This window comes from Elgaria multicarinata, chromosome 5 (assembly GCF_023053635.1).
Source record: "Elgaria multicarinata webbii isolate HBS135686 ecotype San Diego chromosome 5, rElgMul1.1.pri, whole genome shotgun sequence".
Taxonomy (NCBI): domain Eukaryota; kingdom Metazoa; phylum Chordata; class Lepidosauria; order Squamata; family Anguidae; genus Elgaria; species Elgaria multicarinata.
This window is the reverse complement of record NC_086175.1, coordinates 135,121,048-135,142,525: the sequence shown is the minus strand read 5'-3', so window position 1 is coordinate 135,142,525 and position 21,478 is coordinate 135,121,048. Positions and strand designations below refer to the sequence as shown.

General features: G+C 47.1%; 1 protein-coding gene across 1 annotated transcript in view; it reads right to left on the bottom strand.

The window, feature by feature from the left end:
* Positions 1 to 19,197, bottom strand: part of DGAT2 (diacylglycerol O-acyltransferase 2) — a 58,039-nt gene extending 38,842 nt beyond the window's left edge. Inside the window, exon 1 of the mRNA XM_063127274.1 lies at positions 19,077 to 19,197. Within this exon, the coding sequence (XP_062983344.1) occupies positions 19,077 to 19,116 (40 nt within the window). The 5' untranslated portion in view covers positions 19,117 to 19,197. The remainder of the gene's footprint in view (positions 1 to 19,076) is intronic.
* Positions 19,198 to 21,478: the final 2,281 nt, after the last annotated feature.

Below are 21,478 nucleotides of genomic sequence, written 5' to 3'. Positions count from 1 at the left end.
AAAAGGCTGGGCTGGATAGACCCTTGGTCTGATCCAGCATGGCTGTTCTTAACACCAACCCATGGTTAAAGGTGTAGGAAGCAGCCTTAGGCAGAGAGTCAGACCCTGGGTCCACCTAGCCCAGTATTGTCGACACTAACTGGCAGCAATGGCTCCAGGGTTACAGGCAGGACTTTTTCCAGCCCTACATGGAAATGCTAAAAGCCAAACCTGGGACCTTCTATAGGTAAGCCAGGTGTTCTATCACTGAGCCACGGCCCCTCCCAGTTAAAGGCGCCACCTTTAACATCTGGACTGACCAACCCAGATTCAAAAAGCATGGGTTTCACACTACTTTGGTTTGGCAGATGGTCTGAACTGAGCCAAGGAGAGAACCCTGTTCAGTGGAGTTGTCGATCTTTGGCCATTCCCACACTGGCACATGCAGCATTGGTACTCATTTTTGGACAACTATCTCAGCTGCCCTATGTTTCCACCCCACTTCGTTGAGCAGGCGACGCTCCGCCGTTTCCAGGCCAACACTTCCAGCCCCAACGTTGCGTGTTTCCTAAGCAGATCACTCTTGCAGAGTCAGAATACGGAGTCAGAATCACAGGAGCACCAGAATTGTGGCGTGCGCAAGGACAGGGGTGGGGTGGGGTGGGGTGAGGTGAGGTGGGAACCACGTTGTCTGTGGAATTTACAACCCTAAATAGAGTTACAGAGAACCGGAAGACAGGGCATCTGTACAATCTAAGAGTTGTGCACGTGATTTGGTGTCTGGTTGGGGGCTACAGAAATAATTCCCTCCATGCAGAAGAAGCAGCCGCTCGAGGGCCCTGCAAACTTTCACCCAAGTGCACCCTCAAATGTCTCTTCTCCCTGGAAACTGCAAAGCACAGCCTTCTCCAGCTGAGTACCGCTGCAGATCTGTTGTGACTCCAGAACCCATTATCTCCAGCCAGCACAGCCCTGCTCCCTGGGAATGATGGGACTTGCAGTCCAACACATCTGGAGGACACCCGAGTGGAGGAGGCTGGTCTAGATGGGGGAATAACACCACTTCCCCCTGCTTTGGGGAGATATCTGAGATCATTTAGAGCCATTTGAGAGCCAGTGTGATGTAGTGGCTAGAGTGTTGGACTGGGAGTCGGGAGATCCGGGTTCTAGTCCCCACTCAGCCATGGAGGCTCACTGGGTGACTTTGGGCCAGTCACAGACTCTCCCAGCCCAACCTACCTCACAGGGTTGTTGTTTTGAGGATAAAATGGAGAGGGGGGGATTACGTACGCTGTCTTGGGTTCGTTGAAGGGAAAAAAGGTTGAATATTAATTAATTACTTAAATAACTCCAAAGCTCATATCTATTTGCATTCTTAGCAACCAACACATCAGACAGTTAGGCAATGATTCAAGGCTGCCATGTTTTCGCAAGCCTGGAAGCAAAGGGTGACTGTGTTCAAGAATGAACACAGACGCAGGGAGGCATCAAGACAACACCAACATCGCCACCCCACCGTTGGGACGGAAGTACGTTACATGGAAATAAAACACAGCGATGCCCTCCGGCTCACGGTAATGATTTCCAGAACCGCATTCCTGTTGTGGTAGACCACCTGCTTTGCCTTCAGAAGGGCCCAGGTTCCATCCAGCTGAAAAAGGATCAGGTAGAAGACAGGAAAGGCCTTTTTCTGTTCAAGAACGCTGCTGCCACAGAGGGCAATTATGAGCGAGATGGACAGACAACCTGACCCAGAATGAGGCTGCTACCTGCTGCCGCCACCTCCTTACACTCTTGCAAGGAAGTGGCAAAATAATGGCATTCAGTGGAGGCTGGTGGCTCTGATGTCAGTGGAGTGGCGAATATGCTGCGGGTTTCAGCCAAAACCAGTCAGAACTCCAAAGGAGCTCTGCAAGTTAGCTCCTCTAGAGTTCTGACTGAACCCCTGAGCAGATTCACTGCCCCACTGACATCAGAGCTACCAGACTCCACTGAGGGCCTCCCGTTCCAGCAGCATCAGAAGAACACAAGAAGAGCCCTGATGCTGGATCAGACCGAGGGTCCATCTGGTCCAACACTCTGGTCACACAGGGGCCAACTAGCCATCGGCCAGAGACCAACACAGCAGGACGTGGTGCAACGGCACCCTCCCACCCATGTTCCCCAGCAACTGGTGCACACAGGCTTACTGCCTTGGATACTGGAGGTAGCACATAGCCATCAGGGCTAGTAGCCATGGATAGCCTTCTCCTCCAGGAACTTATCCAACCCCCTTTTAAAGCCATCCAAATTGGTGGCCATCACTACATCTTGATTCCACCCACATTTCACCTTGCAGAAGACAAGGCAATCAAAAATGCAGGCCCTCTTAATGTTCCAGCAGCCCAGAGGTTGGACCAGAGCCACCTTATATAACACAGATGTCTTTGCCACTTGGAAGTCTTGCGCCATTTTATGGTCTGAAGCACTCTTGTTCCAGAGAGCAAATATTTACTTCTGTTTCGAGTTTTATTGCTTCCCCATCTTCCGGGGCCTCTTCGCCCATCCCTGGCATCTTCAACAGTCCCGTGTCCTGAGATGTCCTCCAAACCCTGACCTGAAGGGTTCATCCAGCCCCTTAAACACTCATGAGAAATTTGCATCCTCTCACACTCTGCTGACGGCCACTTTCTCACAGTGGTGGTAATCCTGGGCCTATACTACTTCAGATTGCAGGTGGGGGACCCCATGCTGGAACGCTTACCCATTGGGGGGGTAGGGTGGGAGGGAATCCACCGCATGTAGAAAGCTAGCAGGTCAGTCTGCATTTCTCCCTGCAGCAACACATTTCTTATTTACGGGGGAAATTTTGTACGTTGAAACATTCTATCACTTGGGCCTCAACCCAGGCTGTTCCCAGACAGGTGGCTCCCACACTGAATAGACAATTGCTCTTCCGCTGTGATTTACAAGCAAAAGTGCAGTTCACTTTCCACACTCGTGGGGACATTACACTTGTGTGTGTTCTTCCTGCTCTGCTCCATCCACACCAGCAGGCATGACATAACTGTTGCAGACTGGGAAGGAGGAAGCACGGTTCACCCAAGTAGCCATCTGAAGTTTAACACTAGAGCTGGGAGGACCTGGAGGTGGGGCGGAGGAATGGGGAGCTGAAAATTTGGGGAGTTGGTTTTCCTTCAGGGATGTTTTGTGGGGAGGGGGAATAATTTTTCAAGTTTCCCCCCATTTCTCCTCTGTATTTTCCCCCTCTTAGGTTTTCACATCTCTGCTTAGCACAGATTCACTATAACAGCCTTCCTCAACCTGGGGGGCTCCAGATGTGTTGGACTACAACTCCCAGAATGCCCCAGCCAGCTCTGGCTGGGGCATTCTGGGAGATGCAGTCCAACACATCTGGAGCCCCCCAGGTTGAGGAAGGCTGCACTATAACATTTGTGGCGGGACTCTATTTTATCACCTGGTTTCGTTTTTTTCTTTATTAATGTCATAACTGGCATTAAACCTTGTTCCAGATAGAAATATAGATATTTTATAAATACCACTTAAATAAAAGTGTCACGCTACTGCTAACACTATACTAACACTCATTAAAAAAAACCCAGCTAAACCTATTGGCCGTGCTCTTGCACTTAACCACATTGCAAAAAAAGTAGCGGTTGAAAAGGATTTATTCTTCACCTTTTTAAGAGTTAGCTTTATAGCATTAAAATGCTGCAACACTTTCCTTCAAGTGGTATTCAACTAATCCAGAAAAGCATTTTAGCACTAATCGAAAGATCTGTTAAAATACATATATCATAAACTGGGGTGATAAAAGGCACCCACTGTATTTTGGTGACCATATGCTGGTAAGTGATAGTTTCAACAGCTTAATACGTTACTACCCAATGCAAAACCCCATAATTTCATCCTTTTCTGCACAAGACTCTTAATCCATTCAATTTCCTTTCAGCTTCATTCCAGCGTTGAGATCCAAGCACTGCACGAGAAGCATTTCCTGCTTTTCTGCTAAGTAACCTCTAGGTGGCACTGTGGTATAATGGAATAGTGGAAGTAGCAAGTGGAAACAGCATTTTCCCCCCACTTTGAGAAATAATACCCCGTTTTCCTTGCTCTAAAAACACTTGCTGAAAAGTGCTGTTTACAAACAGAACCAAAACTGGAAGGTCACAACAACCGCCACAAGTAGGGAATGATGACCGTCTAGTAAATGCCTCGTGTAGAAAAGCTCTTTAAATAGACCACCAGATACAGGTCGGGGATTACCGCAATTTACATTCTGCTAGAAGTCTTAAAAAGATACTGGTCGGCCAGCCCAGCACAATGGGAGCATTACCTAAATTGAGAAAGAGCACCTACCTGCCCAGGTATGCCACCCAGGTAGCAACAACAACACTAGAGATGCACCATAAGATTTTCCTTGTTTGGGAAACCAGAGGGCTGCAAGGCTTGTGTTTCAGCAACCAAACACTCAAGGTTCCCAGGGAAACTTTGGTCCCATATCCAAAGTATACAAATGTCACAACAGGGACAAAGATTGCAAGAGGTCATTTCCTAACTCAATGAAGAAAGGGCCAGAGAATTTTGGGGGAAGTCCACTCCAAATCCCACCCACCCTATTCCCGGCATGCCAAAATAACGTTAATTTCCTTATGAGCTGCAATCAGGGCTGCCTTTGTTTTTTGCATGTCATTTTCCAGCAGCAGCACGTGGCCCATGTAGATTCTGGTACCAGCCTTGTGATTGCCAGGGCCGGGCAAAGCTGGTAATAGGCCCGGGCCAGATGGGAGATGTAGGCCCCATTTCAAACTGCTCATTAACTATTTTTTAACCAGTTCTAAATACATACGAACTAGAACAATTTATTTTTTAAAAAAAGGTAATGGCAAGCACTTTTATTCAAGATGTATATAAGACATCACTTCTTCACATTCAGAAATGCTTTACGTGCTTTTCTTTGGGCAAATTCATCATCAACAACAGAAAAATCAAGCAACTTTGCCTTGTCAATGTTAATGTTCAAAACTGCTACTCCATTCAAACGTTCTTGCACCATTGCGGACTGAAAGAATGACTTGATTCATTTTAGGACACTGAAGCCCCTCTCATTAGAGGCCCCTGCTGCTGGCAATGACAGAAAAATGCGCAACACAATGAGGACATTTGGGGAAATATTGCCCAATCTCAAGTTCAATATTTGACCATAAATTTCCTTCGGTGAAACAGCATCGAGTTTGAAATTCACATCATATCTAGTCTGCTTAATTTTATCTTGCATCTTTGCCTCCGGGGAATGCATTTTATTATTTTATAATTAGAGAATGTTTTATAGAATTTTATAATTTGAGAATGGTTTGAGGATGTTTTAAAGATGTTTTAATCATGTGTGCTACAGGGCTCCTATATCTTTAACGGTTATATAGAAAAGGGAATTTTAGCAGGAGTCATTTCTTTGCATTCAGCACCTGGTGAAATTCCCTCTTCATCACAACAGTTAACGCTGCAGGAACTAAACTAGAGTGACCAGATACAAAAGAGGGCAGGGCTCCTGCAGCTTTAAATGTTGTGACAAAGAGGAAATTTCACCAGGTGCTGCATGCATACAAATGAGACCTGTGAAATTCCCTTTTCTTCACAACTGCTACAGATAAAGGAGCCCTGCCCTCCTTTTCATAGGGTCAGCCTAGTCAGTACTGCTCACTCACAGGAGAGCTAGGTAACAAATCTTTACCAAAGGGTCTCCAGGGGGATTCAGAGTAGGCCCTTTCAAAATCGTAGGCCCATGCCAACTGGCCCCACCTCTGCCCATGTCCAACGGCTCATGTCCACCCAGGCAAGCATCTGAAGAGCATAGAATCATAGAACAGCAGAGTTGGACAAGGCCATCGAGTCCAGCCCCCTGCTCAATGCAGGAATCCACCCTAAAGCATCCCTGACAGATGGCTGTCCAGCTGCCTCTTGAATACCTCTAGTGTAGGAGAGCCCACAACCTCCCTAGGTAACTGATTCCACCGTCGCACTGCTCTAACAGTCAGGAAGTTTTTCCTGATGTCCAGCCGGAATCTGGCTTCCTGTAACTTGAGCCCGTTATTCCGTGTCCTGCACTCTGGGAGGATCGAGAAGAGATCCTGGCCCTCCTCTGCGTGACAACCTTTTAAGGATTTGAAGAGTGCTATCATGTCTCCCCTCAATCTTCTCTTCTCCAGGCTAAACATGCCCAGTTCTTTCAGTCTCTCTTCATAGGGCTTTGTTGCCAGACCCCTGATCATCCCGGTTGCCCTCCTCTGAACACGCTCCAGCTCAAGAGAAGATTGAGGGGAGACATGAGAGCACTCTCCAAATACTTAAAGGGTTGTCACACAGAGGAGGGCCAGGATCTCTTCTCGATCCTCCCAAGTGCAGGACACGGAATAACGGGCTCAAGTTAAAGGAAACCAGATTCCAGCTGGATATCAGGAAAAACTTCCTGACTGTTAGAGCAGTATGACAATGGAACCAGTTACCTAGGGATGTGGTGGTCTCTTCCACACTAGAGGCATTCAAGAAGCAGCAATCGGCAAATTGTTGGAGAGGTTGTGGGGTTAAAGGAACGTATATGCATATGTGGTGGGAATGTAACTATGTTCAGAATTTGTGGAAGATGGTGTTTCTGGAGATTGAAGAAATTGTTGAAATGAAGATAGAAAGAACACCAAAAGTTGCATTGCTGTCGCTATTTGAAGAAGATTTTAAATGTAAAAAGGAAATTAAGGAACTGATAACGAATTTGTTGATTGCAGCAAGACTAATTATAGCTAGGAACTGGAAGATACAAGGGGAATATTCTATTGAAGAATGGTATAAAGAAGTGTGGGATATAGCTATTAATGATAAATTAACAAGTAATATTAAATGGAGAAGAGGTATAGCTAAATCAAATGATTTTGAAGGAATTTGGAAACAGTTCCTAATATTTGTTTTTTCTAGAGGGAGTGGGAATCCACCAGCAGAAGAAAGTATGAGATTTTGGAAGCAGGAATGAGATCCCGTGGTGGGGGGTGCACTGTAGGTGTATTGATTATGTTATTAAGATTATGTTATTAAGATAAGATATTGTATTCAACTGAAAATTATGTAGTATGTTGTGTGTGTTTTTCTTATGTGATGTATGTATATGTTTAGTATTGTAGAAAATAAAAAAATTAAAAAAAAAAAAAGAGGCAGCTGGACAACCATCTGTCAAGAATGCTGTAGGGTGGATTCCTGCATTGAGCAGGGGGTTGGACTCGATGGCCTTATAGGCCCCTTCCAACTCTGCTAGTCTATGATTCTAAGAGGCAGCTGGACAGCCATCTGTCAGGGATGCTTTAAGGTGGATTCCTGCATTGAGCAGGGGGTTGGACTTGATGCCCTTATAGGCCTCTTCCAACTCTACTATTCTATGATTCTATGGAGCTGAGAAGTACTGGTCTCTGCTTGAGAAAGGAAATGGCTTTTCTCCACTTATTTATTTATTGCATTTCTATACCCAATAGCCGGAGCTTTCTGGGCGTTTCACGAAAATTAAAATCACAAAAGTACAGCCTTAAACCACAATATAGAAGTACACCCAGAATAAAAGCAAGCAGCAATGCAGAGTTTTAAAATAGAAATTTAAAACAGCAAAAGTTAAAAGACTAAGGTGATACAAATGTCAAAATACTGGGAAAATAAAAAGGTCTTCACCTGGCGTCGAAAAGAGTACAACTTGGCCCAGAGGTGAAAGGAAGTCTTATCCATTAAGACACCCTGCCCTGGATAAAGGCCTATTTATAAAACTTAATCTTTAAGATGTTCCATTTGGGGGTGGGGAGAATATCAATCATTTTCTCGCCAATTCTGTCCTCCGGCTTGAGGTGACGAAGGTCGTGTTTAACTACGGGCAAGCCTAGTTCGCTCCAATGGTTTCTCACAAGGCAGAAGGAACCGCTAAGACGGAGTTGCACAGTGCCGCTCTCCTCTGGGCTGACAAACAGAGGACTGCTTGTTTCCAACTCCTTGAGAAGTCCTGGAGTTTTGCCAAGGAAAGCACCTACCATTTAAGTTGCTTCGTTGCACTACATCGGGAGGCACACGACGGCCTAAGGATGCTTGAAAACCATATGGCAGGGACTTTTTTTCCGTCCCATGTGCCCTGGGCAAGCATAGCAGAGGCACATCACAATGTAGGCAGGGCTCCTGCCATGGGGTGCCTCCCAACCCAATTACCCAAACCCCATTCACCCCTCCTGCCTCTCCCTGTGCTGCATCCAGCCTTTTAAAAAGCCTCCACTTTCCCCAAGGGAGGGAAAATAATATCCTAAAAAAGGATATTATAGAGCTGGAAAAAGTGCAGAAAGGGGCAACTCAAATGATCAAGGGGCTGGAGCATCTCCCCTAGGAGGGAAGGTTACAACAGCTGGGATTATTGAGCTTGGAAAAATGGAGGTTGAAGCGGAGACATGATAGAGGTGGACAAAATTAGGCATGGCGTGGAGAATGTGGACAGGGAGACATTTTTCTCCCTCTCTCAAAATACTAGAACCCAGTGGGGCCATCCCATGAAGCTGATTGGTGGGAGATTCAGGGCAGATAAAAGGAAATCCTTCTTCACACAACGCATAGTTAATTTATGGAACTCACTACCACAAGATGTAGCGATGGCCACCCATTTGGATGGCTTTAAAAGGAGGTTGGATAAATTCCTGGAGGTGAGGGCTATCCATAGCTACTAGCCCTGATGGCTCTATGCTACCTCCAATATTCGAGGCAGAAAGCCTGTGTGCACCAGTTGCTGGGGAACATGGGTGGGAGGGTGCCGTTGCACCATGTCCTGCCTTGTTGGTCCCTGGACGATGGCTGGTTGGCCCCTGTGTGAACAGAGTGCTGGACTAGATGGACCCTTGGTCTGATCCAGCATCAGGGCACTTCTTATATTCTTATGAAAAGTAGGGATGGTTTTGTTTTGAGGTGATCACAGCACCGGGGGGTGGGGTAGTACTTACAAATACTAGTGCAAGTTGTATGTATGGGGTTTACTACACACCAGTGTAGTCGCTAAAAGTGAGCCGAAAAATCTCAGCTCTCCCATGGACTCAACAAGTGGCCCTTATGCAACCTTCCCCAACTCACAAATAAACAAGGAGGCTAACCCCCAAAGACTGAAAATTATATTCAACTCATTTAAATCAAATATAGGATGCAATGCAGATGTTTTATAAATATATATGTATCAACGGGATCTGCTCTTTGTGGTCATTTGTTTTGTTTCAACTCATTAAAAAAAAATCCATCCCCTATCATACATGTCTTGTGGCTCCTCAAAGCCTAACAAATTTATTCTGATATAGGGCTCATCTACACCAAGCAGGATATTCCACTATGAAAGCGAAATGAAAGCGGTATATAAAAGGCAGGAGCCACACCACTGCTTTATAGTGATATTGACGTGCACTGCAGGATCTACACGACTGCTTTATAGTGGTACTGAAGTGCACTGAGAACTGTTGGAGCCCATTGACACATCTACACCAGGCAGGATATAACACTATGAAAGAGGTCAATGGGCCCCAACAATTGCCAGTGAACTTCAATACTGCTATAAGCAGTCGTGCGGCTCCTGCCTTTTATATACTGCTTTCATACCACTTTCATGGTGGAATATCTGCTTGGTGTAGATGAGCCCATAATCTTTCATCGAAGGCATTATTATTATTATTATTATTATTATTATTATTACAGCTAGCAAAAACTAGATTAACAACTGTTACCCAAAGGACCTTCTCTTCTGCTGCTCCCAGACTGTAGAATGGCCTGCCGGAGGAAATTCGTCAACTTGACGGTCTTTTAGAATTTAAAAAAGCAATAAAGACTGATCTATTCCAGCAGGCCTATCCAGTGGAATTTTAAGATGTTTTTAGGATGTTTTTTAGGATGTTTTTAACAATGTATATTATGTTTTAATTCAAACCCTCATGACCAGATACAAAAGAGGGCAGGGCTCCTCCAGCTTTAACCGTTGTGATAGAGAGGGAATTTCACCAGGTGCTGCATGCATACAAATGACACCTGCTGAAATTCCCTTTTCTGTGCAATGGAGCCCAGTCCTCCTTTCCATAGGGTCACCCTATTATTTTCTGCATTTAATTTCCTCCTCTCAACCCCCCTGCCCCCAACTATCTATACTGCATCTAAACTCTCCGTGGCTTTGTGCAAAAGACACCTTAAACCAGGGCTTTAACCGTGGTGAATTAGAGTGGTTAAAGCCGTGGTTTAAGGTGTCTTCTGAACAGGGTCTATGAAACTCTCCATAATACTGCAGGCCTCATATGAAGAAAGCTATAGTCCATGAAAGCTCATTCCAGAACAAATCCATTTGTCTTTAAAGTGCCAGAAGGCACCTTGTGTTTGCCTGCCAAGGACTACACAGCTACCCTCCAGAGCAGAGCTTTCCAAACTTTTCATGTCGGTGACACACTTTTTAGACATGCATCACTTCGCGACACAGTAATTCAGTTTTACTAGCAAACCGGAGGTTAAACTAACCCCTTATAAGAGATACGGACACATACATAAATTGTAATAACTAAATGTAGGGGGACACAACATATCTCATGAAAACCTTTTGTTTATATTTTTTTAAAAATATTGATCTGCAAGATAATCACATACATTTCCAAGACTTTTCACATTGAACCAATTTTGTCGAGCTGCGATCGAGCGGCGGTTGAGGCGGTGTTCTATCAAAAAACTGGACCCATGGAATTTCTCGAATGCGTCACTTCAGGCGCAGCTGCATCGCCAGAAGTGACGCGGAATCAGCTGTTTCGACCCGATTATGCATACTGCGCATGCGCAGTCCCTGTATGATCCCTCGACCGCGCTGTGCATGCACGGATACGACGGAAGGGGAACGTACTAGTGCACCATACTAATCGGCACCTTTGCTGCGTAAAAATGCATGCAAGTTGGTATTGCTTATTTCACAGAGACTCAAGAGGTTTCTCGTTACGTTCGCATGACACACCTACACACTGCAGCTGACACACTAACGTGTCGCGACACACCGTTTGGAAAGCTCTGCTCCAGAGACTCCTAACCATACTGCTTTAGGTGTTTCAGGAGGCAATTCTATTTCATTCATAGCACTTTTGGGCTTCAGCTCTTTGGCTTTGAACTGGAGCTGCTCTCGCTTGGGCAAAACGCCCCTCACTCAGCCTCCCGTCTGCAATACAGGGTCTGTGGTATGCGGGGAGAAAGATACTGCTCAAAGTTACAAAGTTTGGGCTGTCAATTTCAAAAAAGTTCCTGACATGGATGCCAGCATCAATTAAAATTAAGGCGCGTAACTCCAAAATTAGATCTACTCGAATGAGAAGAGCAGAACCCAAGGACACACATTTCCACAGCGATAGTCTTAAAGGACATAAACAGTCAATGCTACAACCAACTACTGTAGGGTTTTTTTAAAAAAAAAACAGTAAGGAAAGAATCAGTCTTATGGTGGCAATCCATTGCACGTTTTTCTGGGACTAGGGCCACAGCCAGACCTAAGGTTTACCCTGGGATCATCCAGGGTTCGCCCCTGCCTGAGCACTGGATCCCCTGTGTGTCACCTAGATGAACAGGTTTGACCCCTGGACGATCCAGGGATAAACCTTAGGTCTAGCTATGGCCTAAGTTACCCAGAAAAAGTTACCCAGCTTTCCCCAAACTTGCACTCTCAAGAGGTGTCAGATTTTAGCTCCCAGCATCCCCAGTCACTTAGCTGGGAGTGCAGGGAACTGTAGTCTAAGATATCTCAAGGACGCCAGTTTGGAGAAGGCCAAGTTTGATTTACGTCCAAGTGAACAAGCACAGGACTGATGAAGAAGGACCACTCTGAACTCAGCTGTCACACTTACGTTGCACCTGCTACATAAGAATCACAGAATAGTAGAGTTGGAAGGGGCCTATAAGGCCATTGATGCAGGAATCCACCCTACAGCATACCTGACAGAGGGTTGTCCAGCTGCCTCTTGAAGGCCTCTAGTGTGGGAGAGCCCACCACCTCCCTAGGTAACTGGTTCCATTGTCGTACTGCTCTAACAGTCAGGAAGTTTTTCCTGATGTCCGGCCGGAGTCTGGCTTCCTGTAACTTGAGCCCATTATTCCGTGTCCTGCACTCTGGGGACTAGAATCAGACTAAGGGTCCATCAAGTCCAACATACCACCACCACCACCAAGCCCTGAAAAGCAAATGGATTCTTTGCTGAACTTGCCCTCTTTGCTCTCTGTCCGATTTGCATCATGGCTACTCAATCGTAAGCCATGCTTAGAGCCCAGGCTTCCCCAACCTGGTGCCCTCCAGATATTTCAGACTACAACTCCCATCACCCCCAGCCAGCATGGCCAAGGGTCAAGGACTGTGGGAGCTGCATCTCAAAACACCTCTAGGGCACCTGGTTGAGGGCCCAAGTGGGCAGAAAAGACACATAAATACTTTTAATATGTAAAAAAATATTATGCATTCCTGAAGACTCCAAAAGAGACCTATTTTATTATTTCTTATTTATTTTTGCATTTACATCCCACCTTTTTTCCTCTTAAGGAACCCAAGGTGGCGTACATAATCCTCCTCCTCTCCATTGTATCCTCACAACAACAACAACCCTGTGAGGTAGGTTGGGCTGAGAGTCTGTGACTGGCCCAAAGTCACCCAGTGGGTTTCCATGGCTGAGTGAGGACTAGAACCCGAATCTCCCGACTCCCAGTCCAACACTTCAGCCACTACACCACACCTAGATACCACACTGAGCACAGAAAATCTATCCACCCAGGAGACCCTTCTACATTTTACACAAATGCAGAGCTTTTTACTAGACAACGGTCCATTTCACACAAGGACCATCTTGGATCAGAGTAAAGCTCCACCTCAGTCCATAGCAGCCAACCTGGTGCTTCTGGTAAGCCCACAACCAGGGCATGAAGTTGATGGCTACCCCCTCTTCATTCTCAGGTTCTGAGACTCAATGAGGTATCCGTGTCCATCCATGGCTCTTCCCTTCAAACAGAACGGCCAGAAGCCGTCAATAGAACCATAATACAGTGGTAGGGTAGGGAGTTATATGGCTGTCATCCCCGAAGAGTTTACAAGGGAACAAGTCTGGAGGGATTCCTTTCCAAGCAAGTACCCCTGAATCATAGAATAGCAGAGTTGGAAGGGGCCTACAAGGCCATCGAGTCCAACCCCCTGCTCAATGCAGGGATCTACCCTAAAGCATCCCTGACAGATGGTGGTCCAGCTGCCTCTTGAAGGCCTCTAGTGTGGGAGAGCCCACAACCTCCCTAGGTAACTGGTTCCATTGTCGTACTGCTCTAACAGTCAGGAAGTTTTTCCTGATGTCCAGCTGAAATCTGGCTTCCTTTAACTTGAGCCCATTATTCCGTGTCCTTCACTCTGGGAGGATCGAGAAGGGATCCTGGCCCTCCTCTGTGTGACAACCTTCCAAGTATTTGAAGAGTGTTATCATGTCTCCCCTCAATCTTCTCTTCTCCAGTCAGAGCAAGGTGTTCTTTATGCCACATCCTGAGGACAAGATCCACCCAACTCTAATGTTGGCTCTGTTTCCGAAGCTGATCCCAGCAAAGGGGTCGTCTGAATGAACAACTTGGGCCCGCAACTGCTTATAGGGAAGAGTGTTGAAGAGGGAAGCATATGTGACACTATATGAGTTGTCAAAGAGCCATATTGGTTCAGGCCAAAGAGCCAACTAGTCAACTTCCTCCTCCTGCACAGTAGCCGGCCAGCTGCCTCTAGCAAGCCCGTGAGCAGAGAGGCAGAGAGAGACACAGAGACAAAGAGGAAGAGAGAGAGAGGGAGAGAGAGAGAGAGAGAGAGAGCGCGCAGGAGGATCATATAAACCAGTGGTTCCAAAGTGAGTGGTACCACTTTGATAGGGGGTAGTTAAGAGGCAAGGGGGTGACAGGGGGGCACTCGAGGTGCTGTTTTCCGAGAAGTGCCTCTCCAGGAGGTCTTAAAACCCAGGGACATTTTTATGGGAGAAGGTAGTTTGGTCCCAAGCCATATAGGGGAAGAAGAATCCACACATGTATTAATATCGTTTAAGAACAGTCCTTTTAACGGTGAACTGAAATGTTTCAAAAGCACTAAAACGCTAATGAAGAGACATACCCTGCTTGGTGTGCCCCGCCACGCCGGCTGCAAAACAGAGGCGTTTGCTATCTTTTCCCTCCCACCCTCCCTCAGCAAGCCTGTGGCGGGTGCTTCCCATTTAAACGGGTTGCATGCAGTTCGCCCCCTTTTTCATTCTCAGCTCCTCTGCCAGGCTGCCGCCACCACTCAGCCCGGGCACACAGACCAGCAGGATCAAGAGGAGTGCGGCCCCTTCAATTATGTTTAATTGAATAAACTAAAAAAATGTAATTGGATTTTTACTAAATATTCAATTAATTGTTACTGTTTTGAATTATATTGTTATTATCTTCCTTGGTGGGTCGTTGAAAACCACTATTCTGAATAATGATTTTTATAGGGTAGGGTAGGGTAGGGGGCACTGGGCATGAGTTTGTGGAACCAAGGGGACGGTTAACTGAAAATGTTTGGGAACCACTGCTGTAAATGTTTTCCTATAAATGTGTATAATTACATTTATATCCCACCATTTCTCCTCTTGCAAAGAGCTGAAGACAGCTTACATGGCTTTAAAAGTGGGTTGGATGAATTCTTGGAGGAGAAGGCTATCAATGGCTACTTGCCATGATTATTATGTTATTATTTATTATATTTATATCCCGCCTTTTTCCCAATACAGGGACTCAAGATTAAAACACGTACAATTAAAGCATATAAATATAAATTACAAAAGTTAAAATAGAATTAAACCTACAGTAAAATTAAAAACGTATTAAAAAAATTAAAAACTAACAGGTTAAAAGGGGTGGTGGTTGTGTGCTATCTCCAGTATCCAACGCAGTAAGCCTATGTGTACCAGTTGCTGGGGAACATGGGTGGGAGGGTGCTGTTGCACCATGTCCTGCTTGTTCATCCCTGGCCGATGGCTGGTTGGCCCCTGTGTGAACAGAGTGCTGGACTAGATGGACCCTCGGTCTGATCCAGCATCAGGGCCCTTCTTGTGTTCTTATCCTGATCTCCACTTTATCTCACAACAACCCTGTGAGGTAGGTTCAGTTATGATTTTATTAGAATGTAAGCCTATGCAGCAGGGTCTTGCTATTTATTGTTTTACTCTGTACAGCACCATGTACATTGATGGTGCTATATAAATAAATAAATAAATAATAAATAATAATAATAATTGAAAGTCAGTGACTGGCCCAAAGTCACTCCGTGAGCTTCATTATTATTATTATTATTATTATTATTATTATTATTATTATTTATTTATTTATATAGCACCATCAATGTACATGGTGCTGTACAGAGTAAAACAGTAAATAGCAAGACCCTGCCGCATAGGCTTACAATCTAATAAAATCATAGTAGAACAATAAGGAGGGGAAGAGAATGCAAACGGGCACAGGGTAGGGTAAAACTAACAGTATAAAGTCTGCACAACATCAAGTGTTAAAAGCTTTAGGAAAAAGAAAAGGAGACTAGAACCCAGGGCTCCCAAGTCCCAGTCCGACACTCTAACCACCACACCACATGAAAGGCCACCCTCCTCCTCTCTGCACTTGCATCCCAGCACACGGCCTCTAAACACGGAGAAGTTCTATCACCTTCACAGCCAAGACGGCAACAACTGTTAGAGCAGTACGACAATGGAACCAGTTCCCTAGGGAGGTTGTGGGCTCTCCCACACTAGAGGCCTTCAAGAGGCAGCTGGACAAGCATCTGTCGGGGATGCTTTAGGGTAGATTCCTGCATTGAGCAGGGGGTTGGACTCGATGGCCTTGTAGGCCCCTTCCAGCTCTACTATTCTATGATTCTACGAACTCTTCATGTGCTTCTCCAATCTCCTTCTGACACCGTTTCAGCCGGCAGCCACCATCACATCCGATTGCAGTGCCTTCTATCAAGCTGCCTTCTCCAGTTGAGCAGCCTTTGGAAAGGTTGGACTATAACTCCCACCCACCCCAACCACTGCACGTGGTTGGGGATAATGGTAACTGTAGTCCAAAAACATCTGGAAGGTGCCAGGTTGGGGAAGGCATCTATTAAGTAATGACGTCTCGTATAAAATAGTACTTCCTTTGGTCGGTCGGTCGGTCCTAGAACTACCGACAAGCTATTTAGCTGGGTGACCCCACATTGCCTGAGAGTAGAGCAGTCTATCCTCCCCATACACAAGCCATAAAAATGGCTAAATTTTATTGCTGTTGTGCAGCGGAGGCTGGTGGCTCCAATGTCAGTGAGGTGATGAATCCACTCTGGGAGCTGCAGTCAAACCACATCTGCGGGAGGCAAACATCTCCCACCGCTGCATGACAGGAGTCTTTCAGAAGGAATCAATATCGCATAGCAGTTTATGGAGGGGGAGGGGGAGGAGGAAAGTGACCCCTAAGCAAGGTGCAGATCAAACAAAGCCCCAAATCCCTTTCCCCACAGGCTCCGTGCAATCACACATCTGCAAACAACCTTTGAAATGAGAATTTACAACGGCAAGCCACTTATACCTAAAGCAGAGAAATTCATGACCATCCAGATATTGTTGGAGTCCAACTCTCATCATCCTTGACCTTGCTGGTTGCCCCTGATGGGAGTTGGAGTCCAACAACATCTGGATGGCCCCAGGCTCCCCGTGCCTTGGCTTGTACCAAGCAGCGCTTGTCCACAAACCGACATTTACAGGTTTCGCCATTCCAGATATTTTGGACTACAACTCCCAGCATCCTGGGGATGCTGGGAGATGCAGTCCAACACATCAGGAGGGTGCCCAGTTGGGAAAAGCTGCTCTAGAGGAACCTTGTGGTTTTGCTGCAGCGTCCGGACATAACAGTGCGAAGCGGACGGCGTCCACTGGGCCACCAAGGCTCAAGAACGTAAGAAGGGCCTGTTGGGTCACATTAAAAAGTTCAGAATCTTGCTTTTTCCAATGACCAGGAAATGATCTCTGAGACGCCAAGAGCCCTCCTCTCTTCATCCCCCAAAGATCCTGGGATTCAGAGGTAGACCAAAAGTCCACTAAGCTATCATGGCTCAACCATCAAGTCACCCGCTTGCCTAATCTGGTTCGAAAGCAGCTCCCTCCAGGCAGGTTGAACCGGAGCTAAATTGGCTCGATAATTACACCCTATGTACCCATCAAGATGGAATCTAACTGCTCCCGGAGGCATCTGCATCCGACGGTACCTTCGCAACTCCGGAGGCAGCTGCGCCGAAATCCAAGGAGGGTTGAAATGCCGTCACATATGGCAAGCAGAGAGCCAAAAGGAAAAAATCTCTCAGTCTATGAGGTTCCTGCTGAAACCAGGGCACTATAAGAGCATCATCAGATGAGTGTTTTACTGCACATTCATTACTGGGAGCTCACGGATTTTCGCGGGTCCCTATTCACAACGTCGTCCGCCTCCCGCTGCCCACCCCTTCTGGCCTTCTCCCTGTGACAAAAAAAGACCCCGGTAAGTCCGAAATATTTTTTTAGACTTGTGGCTATCTCCGGCTATGTGCAGGAGAAGCCGCCAGCGATTAAAACGCTCCACTAAATGGTCCACGTGCACATTGTTTACTTCTTTTCCGTTAGAAAGACGAAATAATGAGGGACAAACAGGAGAAGCGACAGTCAGGAACCCTGAGTGTTTCCTTCCCTTCCACTGATAGAGCCATAAGGGGGCAAAAAGACAATAACAAAAACCCACACAACAAGGAGCAGACGGTCAGGGGTATAGAATCATAGAATAGTAGAGTTGGAAGGGGCCTAAAGGCCATCGAGTCCAACCCCCTGTAAATAGGGTGACCCTGTGGAAAGGAGGACCAGGCTCTAGTATCTTTAACAGTTGCATGGAAAAGGGAATTTCAACAGGTGTCCTTTGTATACATGGAGCACCTGGTGAAATGTCCTCTTCATCACAACAGTTAAAGCTTAAGGAGCCCTCCCCTCTTTTGTATCTGGACACGCTAGCATAGCTCCTGCAGCTTTAACTGTTGTGATGAAGAGGGAATTTCAGCAGGTGCTGCATGCATACAAAGGACAGCTGCTGAAACTCCCTTTTCTATGCAACAGTTAAAGATACAGGAGCCTTGTCCTCCTTTCCATATGGTCACCCTAGGGGTAGAGGAAGAGTTTAGAAAGAAAGGGAGGTGGGCAGGGAGGGAGGAGAGAAAACAGCCCGTCTGTCCAGCATCTCGCAACAGGGCTCATTTTTCAACAGCTGACCTTTACCAAAATCAACAAATACACCCATAAATCCTACGCGTGCTTTCTCAGAAGCGATTTCCATTTAGTTGTATGGGCCTTACTCCCGGGGAAGCAGGTGCAGCAATCTTTGTTCTCCCCTTTCGACCCCTTCTGTCCTCTTGCAACCCCCCAGGAATAATTAACATCTTTTTTAGGGTGGGGGAGGGTGTATTTTTAGCAGCCTCTACAGCAGCCTTGCCCAACCTGGTGCCCTCCAGAGGGGTGGGTGGGACTACAAACCCCATAATCCCCAGAATTATGGGGTTTGTAGTCCCACCCCCCTCTGGAGGGCACCAGGACCAAGGCTGCTGTGAAAGATGCAGAAATTTATTTATTTATTTGTTTATTTATTTGTGAACCGCCCAGAGAGCTCCGGCTATTGGGTGGTATAGAAATGTAATAAATAAATAAATAAATAAACAAACATTTCTATCCCGCCCTATATCACTAAGATCTCAGGGCCGCATACAGGTAAAAGCATACAGTCTAAATCAATAAATTTACAGAGTTAAAACAAATTCAACCATTATTAAATTATATATTATTTAAAAGCAATAGATGCAGTTAAATGCCATGTATGTTAATTTATTTATTTTTCCAGAAATGGTGTGCTGATTAGGGGGAGGGGGGATCCCGCCTGGCCGCATATCCCCCCCCCCAGCCCCGATGCCAGCTTTACCCCCTGAATACCCCTTCTTTTAAGGAGGGGGGGCGTCATTCAGAGTACCCGCCATCCCCTACCTCGCAGGACGCCGGAGTAGGCGGCGATGATGGTCTTCATGGCTTCAGCGTCAAAGCCTCAGCAGCGGCCGCCGGGGGTCAAGATCCATACCGGGCAGGGCGCGGGGGTGGGGGGCGCGGAGAGCGCAGCAGCTCCACCGCTCGCTCGCTCGCTCGCCTGCCTGCCCGCCTGCCCGCCACAGGTTCGATCCGCAGCAGCGCCTCTCGAGCACCGACGAACTCAGCGGCTGCAGCAGCGGCACTAGCGAACGCGCTGCCCGCGCATCCATTTATAGCACACGGAGGGAGGGAGGGACGCGCGGAGGCCGCCTGGGCGGAGCCGGCAGGGGATTGTGATGCAGCCCGGCGGGCCGGGCAGCGCCATTCACCGGGGGAGGGGGGGGGGGACGTGCAATTGCCGGGGATGGGGAAGGGGGGCTGAAGGCGCTTGGGCAGGCTCAGTTCCAAGGCAGCGTCCTTTGGGAAGGGGGCGAAGGGACCAGGCGCCTTGCGACAGCAGGGCGCATCCCCATGGCTGGGAACGGGGTGGGGGGGAAGGGGGAGAGAGAATGTGAAAGCCGCCCTCCCCCCCCCCAAGTTAGAAAGTTGTCACTCAGAGGAGGGCCAGGATCTCTTCTCGATCCTCCCAGAGTGCAGGACACGGAATAACGGGCTCAAGTTAAAGGAAGCCAGATTCCAGCTGGATATCAGGAAAAACTTCCTGACTGTTAGAGCAGTGCGATAGTGGAATCAGCTACCTAGGGAGGTTGTGGGCTCTCCCACACTAGAGGCCTTCAAGAGGCAGCTGGACAACCACCTGTCAGGGATGCTTTAGGGTGGATTCCTGCATTGAGCAGGGGGTTGGACTCGATGGCCTTGTAGGCCCCTTCCAACTCTGCTATTCTATGATTCTATGAAGTCCCAAGTGACTTCTCTCTCTCCTGCTACGGAGAAGACCGGAGGATTCCCTGGGGGGAGGAATGGGGAGGAGAAGCGCCCCCCCCACCTGGCCAAGAATAGGCAGTGGACATAGGTGGGAACTGGGATGGAGAGAGGGTGTAGTCAGGCGTGGGTTGGGGGTGGGAATGGGACTGCCCCCCCCAATTTTCTCTGTCCCCACTACACGTTTAAATGTATTCATAATTATTTTTTTAATTTTAAATATTATTTTTGAACAATAATTACGGACGTCGTGCTTGTGGGTTTGCCGGCCAACAGCAGGTTGGCCGCACTGGAATGCCAGACTAGATGGACCCGGACTTCCAAGGGGGTCGGGACTGCCGTGTTTCAAATGAATAAATTTGGGGAGGATCGTGCAGGAGCAGCCTTTGTACTTTGGGGGTTCTCTCCCACCCACCCCAAGTGCTTTTCATCCTAAGCCTTTTAAGAACATCAGAAGAGCCCTGATGCTGGATCAGACCATGGGTCCATCTAGTCCAGCACTCTGTTCCCACAATGGCCAACCAGCCATCAACCAGGGACCAACAAAGCAGGACACGATGCAACAGCACCCTCCCACCCATGTTCCCCAGCAACTGGTGCACCCAGGCTTACTGCCTCGAATACTGGAGATAGCACACAACCATCAAGGTTGTAGCCATTGATACCTTTTGCCTCTAGGAATTTATCCAACCCCGTTTTTATAAAGCCATCCAAATGGGTGGCCATCACTACGTCTTGTGGTAGTGAGTTCCATAATATAACTATGTGCTGTGTGAAGAAGTCCTTACTTTTATTTGTCCTGGATCTCCCACCAATCAGCTTCATGAGATGACCCCGTTCGGTTCTAGTCTTTTGAGAGAGGGAGATTTTGTGGGTAATTGTTATGAAAATGGCGTATAGCAGCTAAGAAACCTACAAAGTTTTGGAAGGATGGGTGCAGCGGTTTTGTGGAAGAAGAGTCTTCAAACTGGGACCAGAGAGCCCTGCTAGAACCATCTACTGTGACTCAGGACATAGAGCCATTGTGTGTGCGCGCGCCTATTTAACAAGCCAGCCATCTTAACCATTAGTGGTGGGAGGAATATTGGACTTTCCCTCAGCCTTTCACGCCATCCTTATGGCTTCCTAGTCCTCATGATAGACTCCAGATGCAGAACAAAGCCCTATGAAGAGAGACTGAAAGAACTGGGCATGTTTAGCCTGGAGAAGAGAAGATTGAGGGGAGACATGATAGCACTTTTCAAATACTTAAAAGGTTGTCACACAGAGGAGGGCCAGGATCTCTTCTCGATCCTCCCAGAGTGCAGGACACGGAATAACGGGCTCAAGTTAAAGGAAGCCAGATTCCGGCTGGACATCAGGAAAAACTTCCTGACTGTTAGAGCAGTGCGACAATGGAATCAGCTACCTAGGGAGGTGGTGGGCTCTCCCACACTAGAGGCCTTCAAGAGGCAGCTGGACAACCATCTGTCAGGGATGCT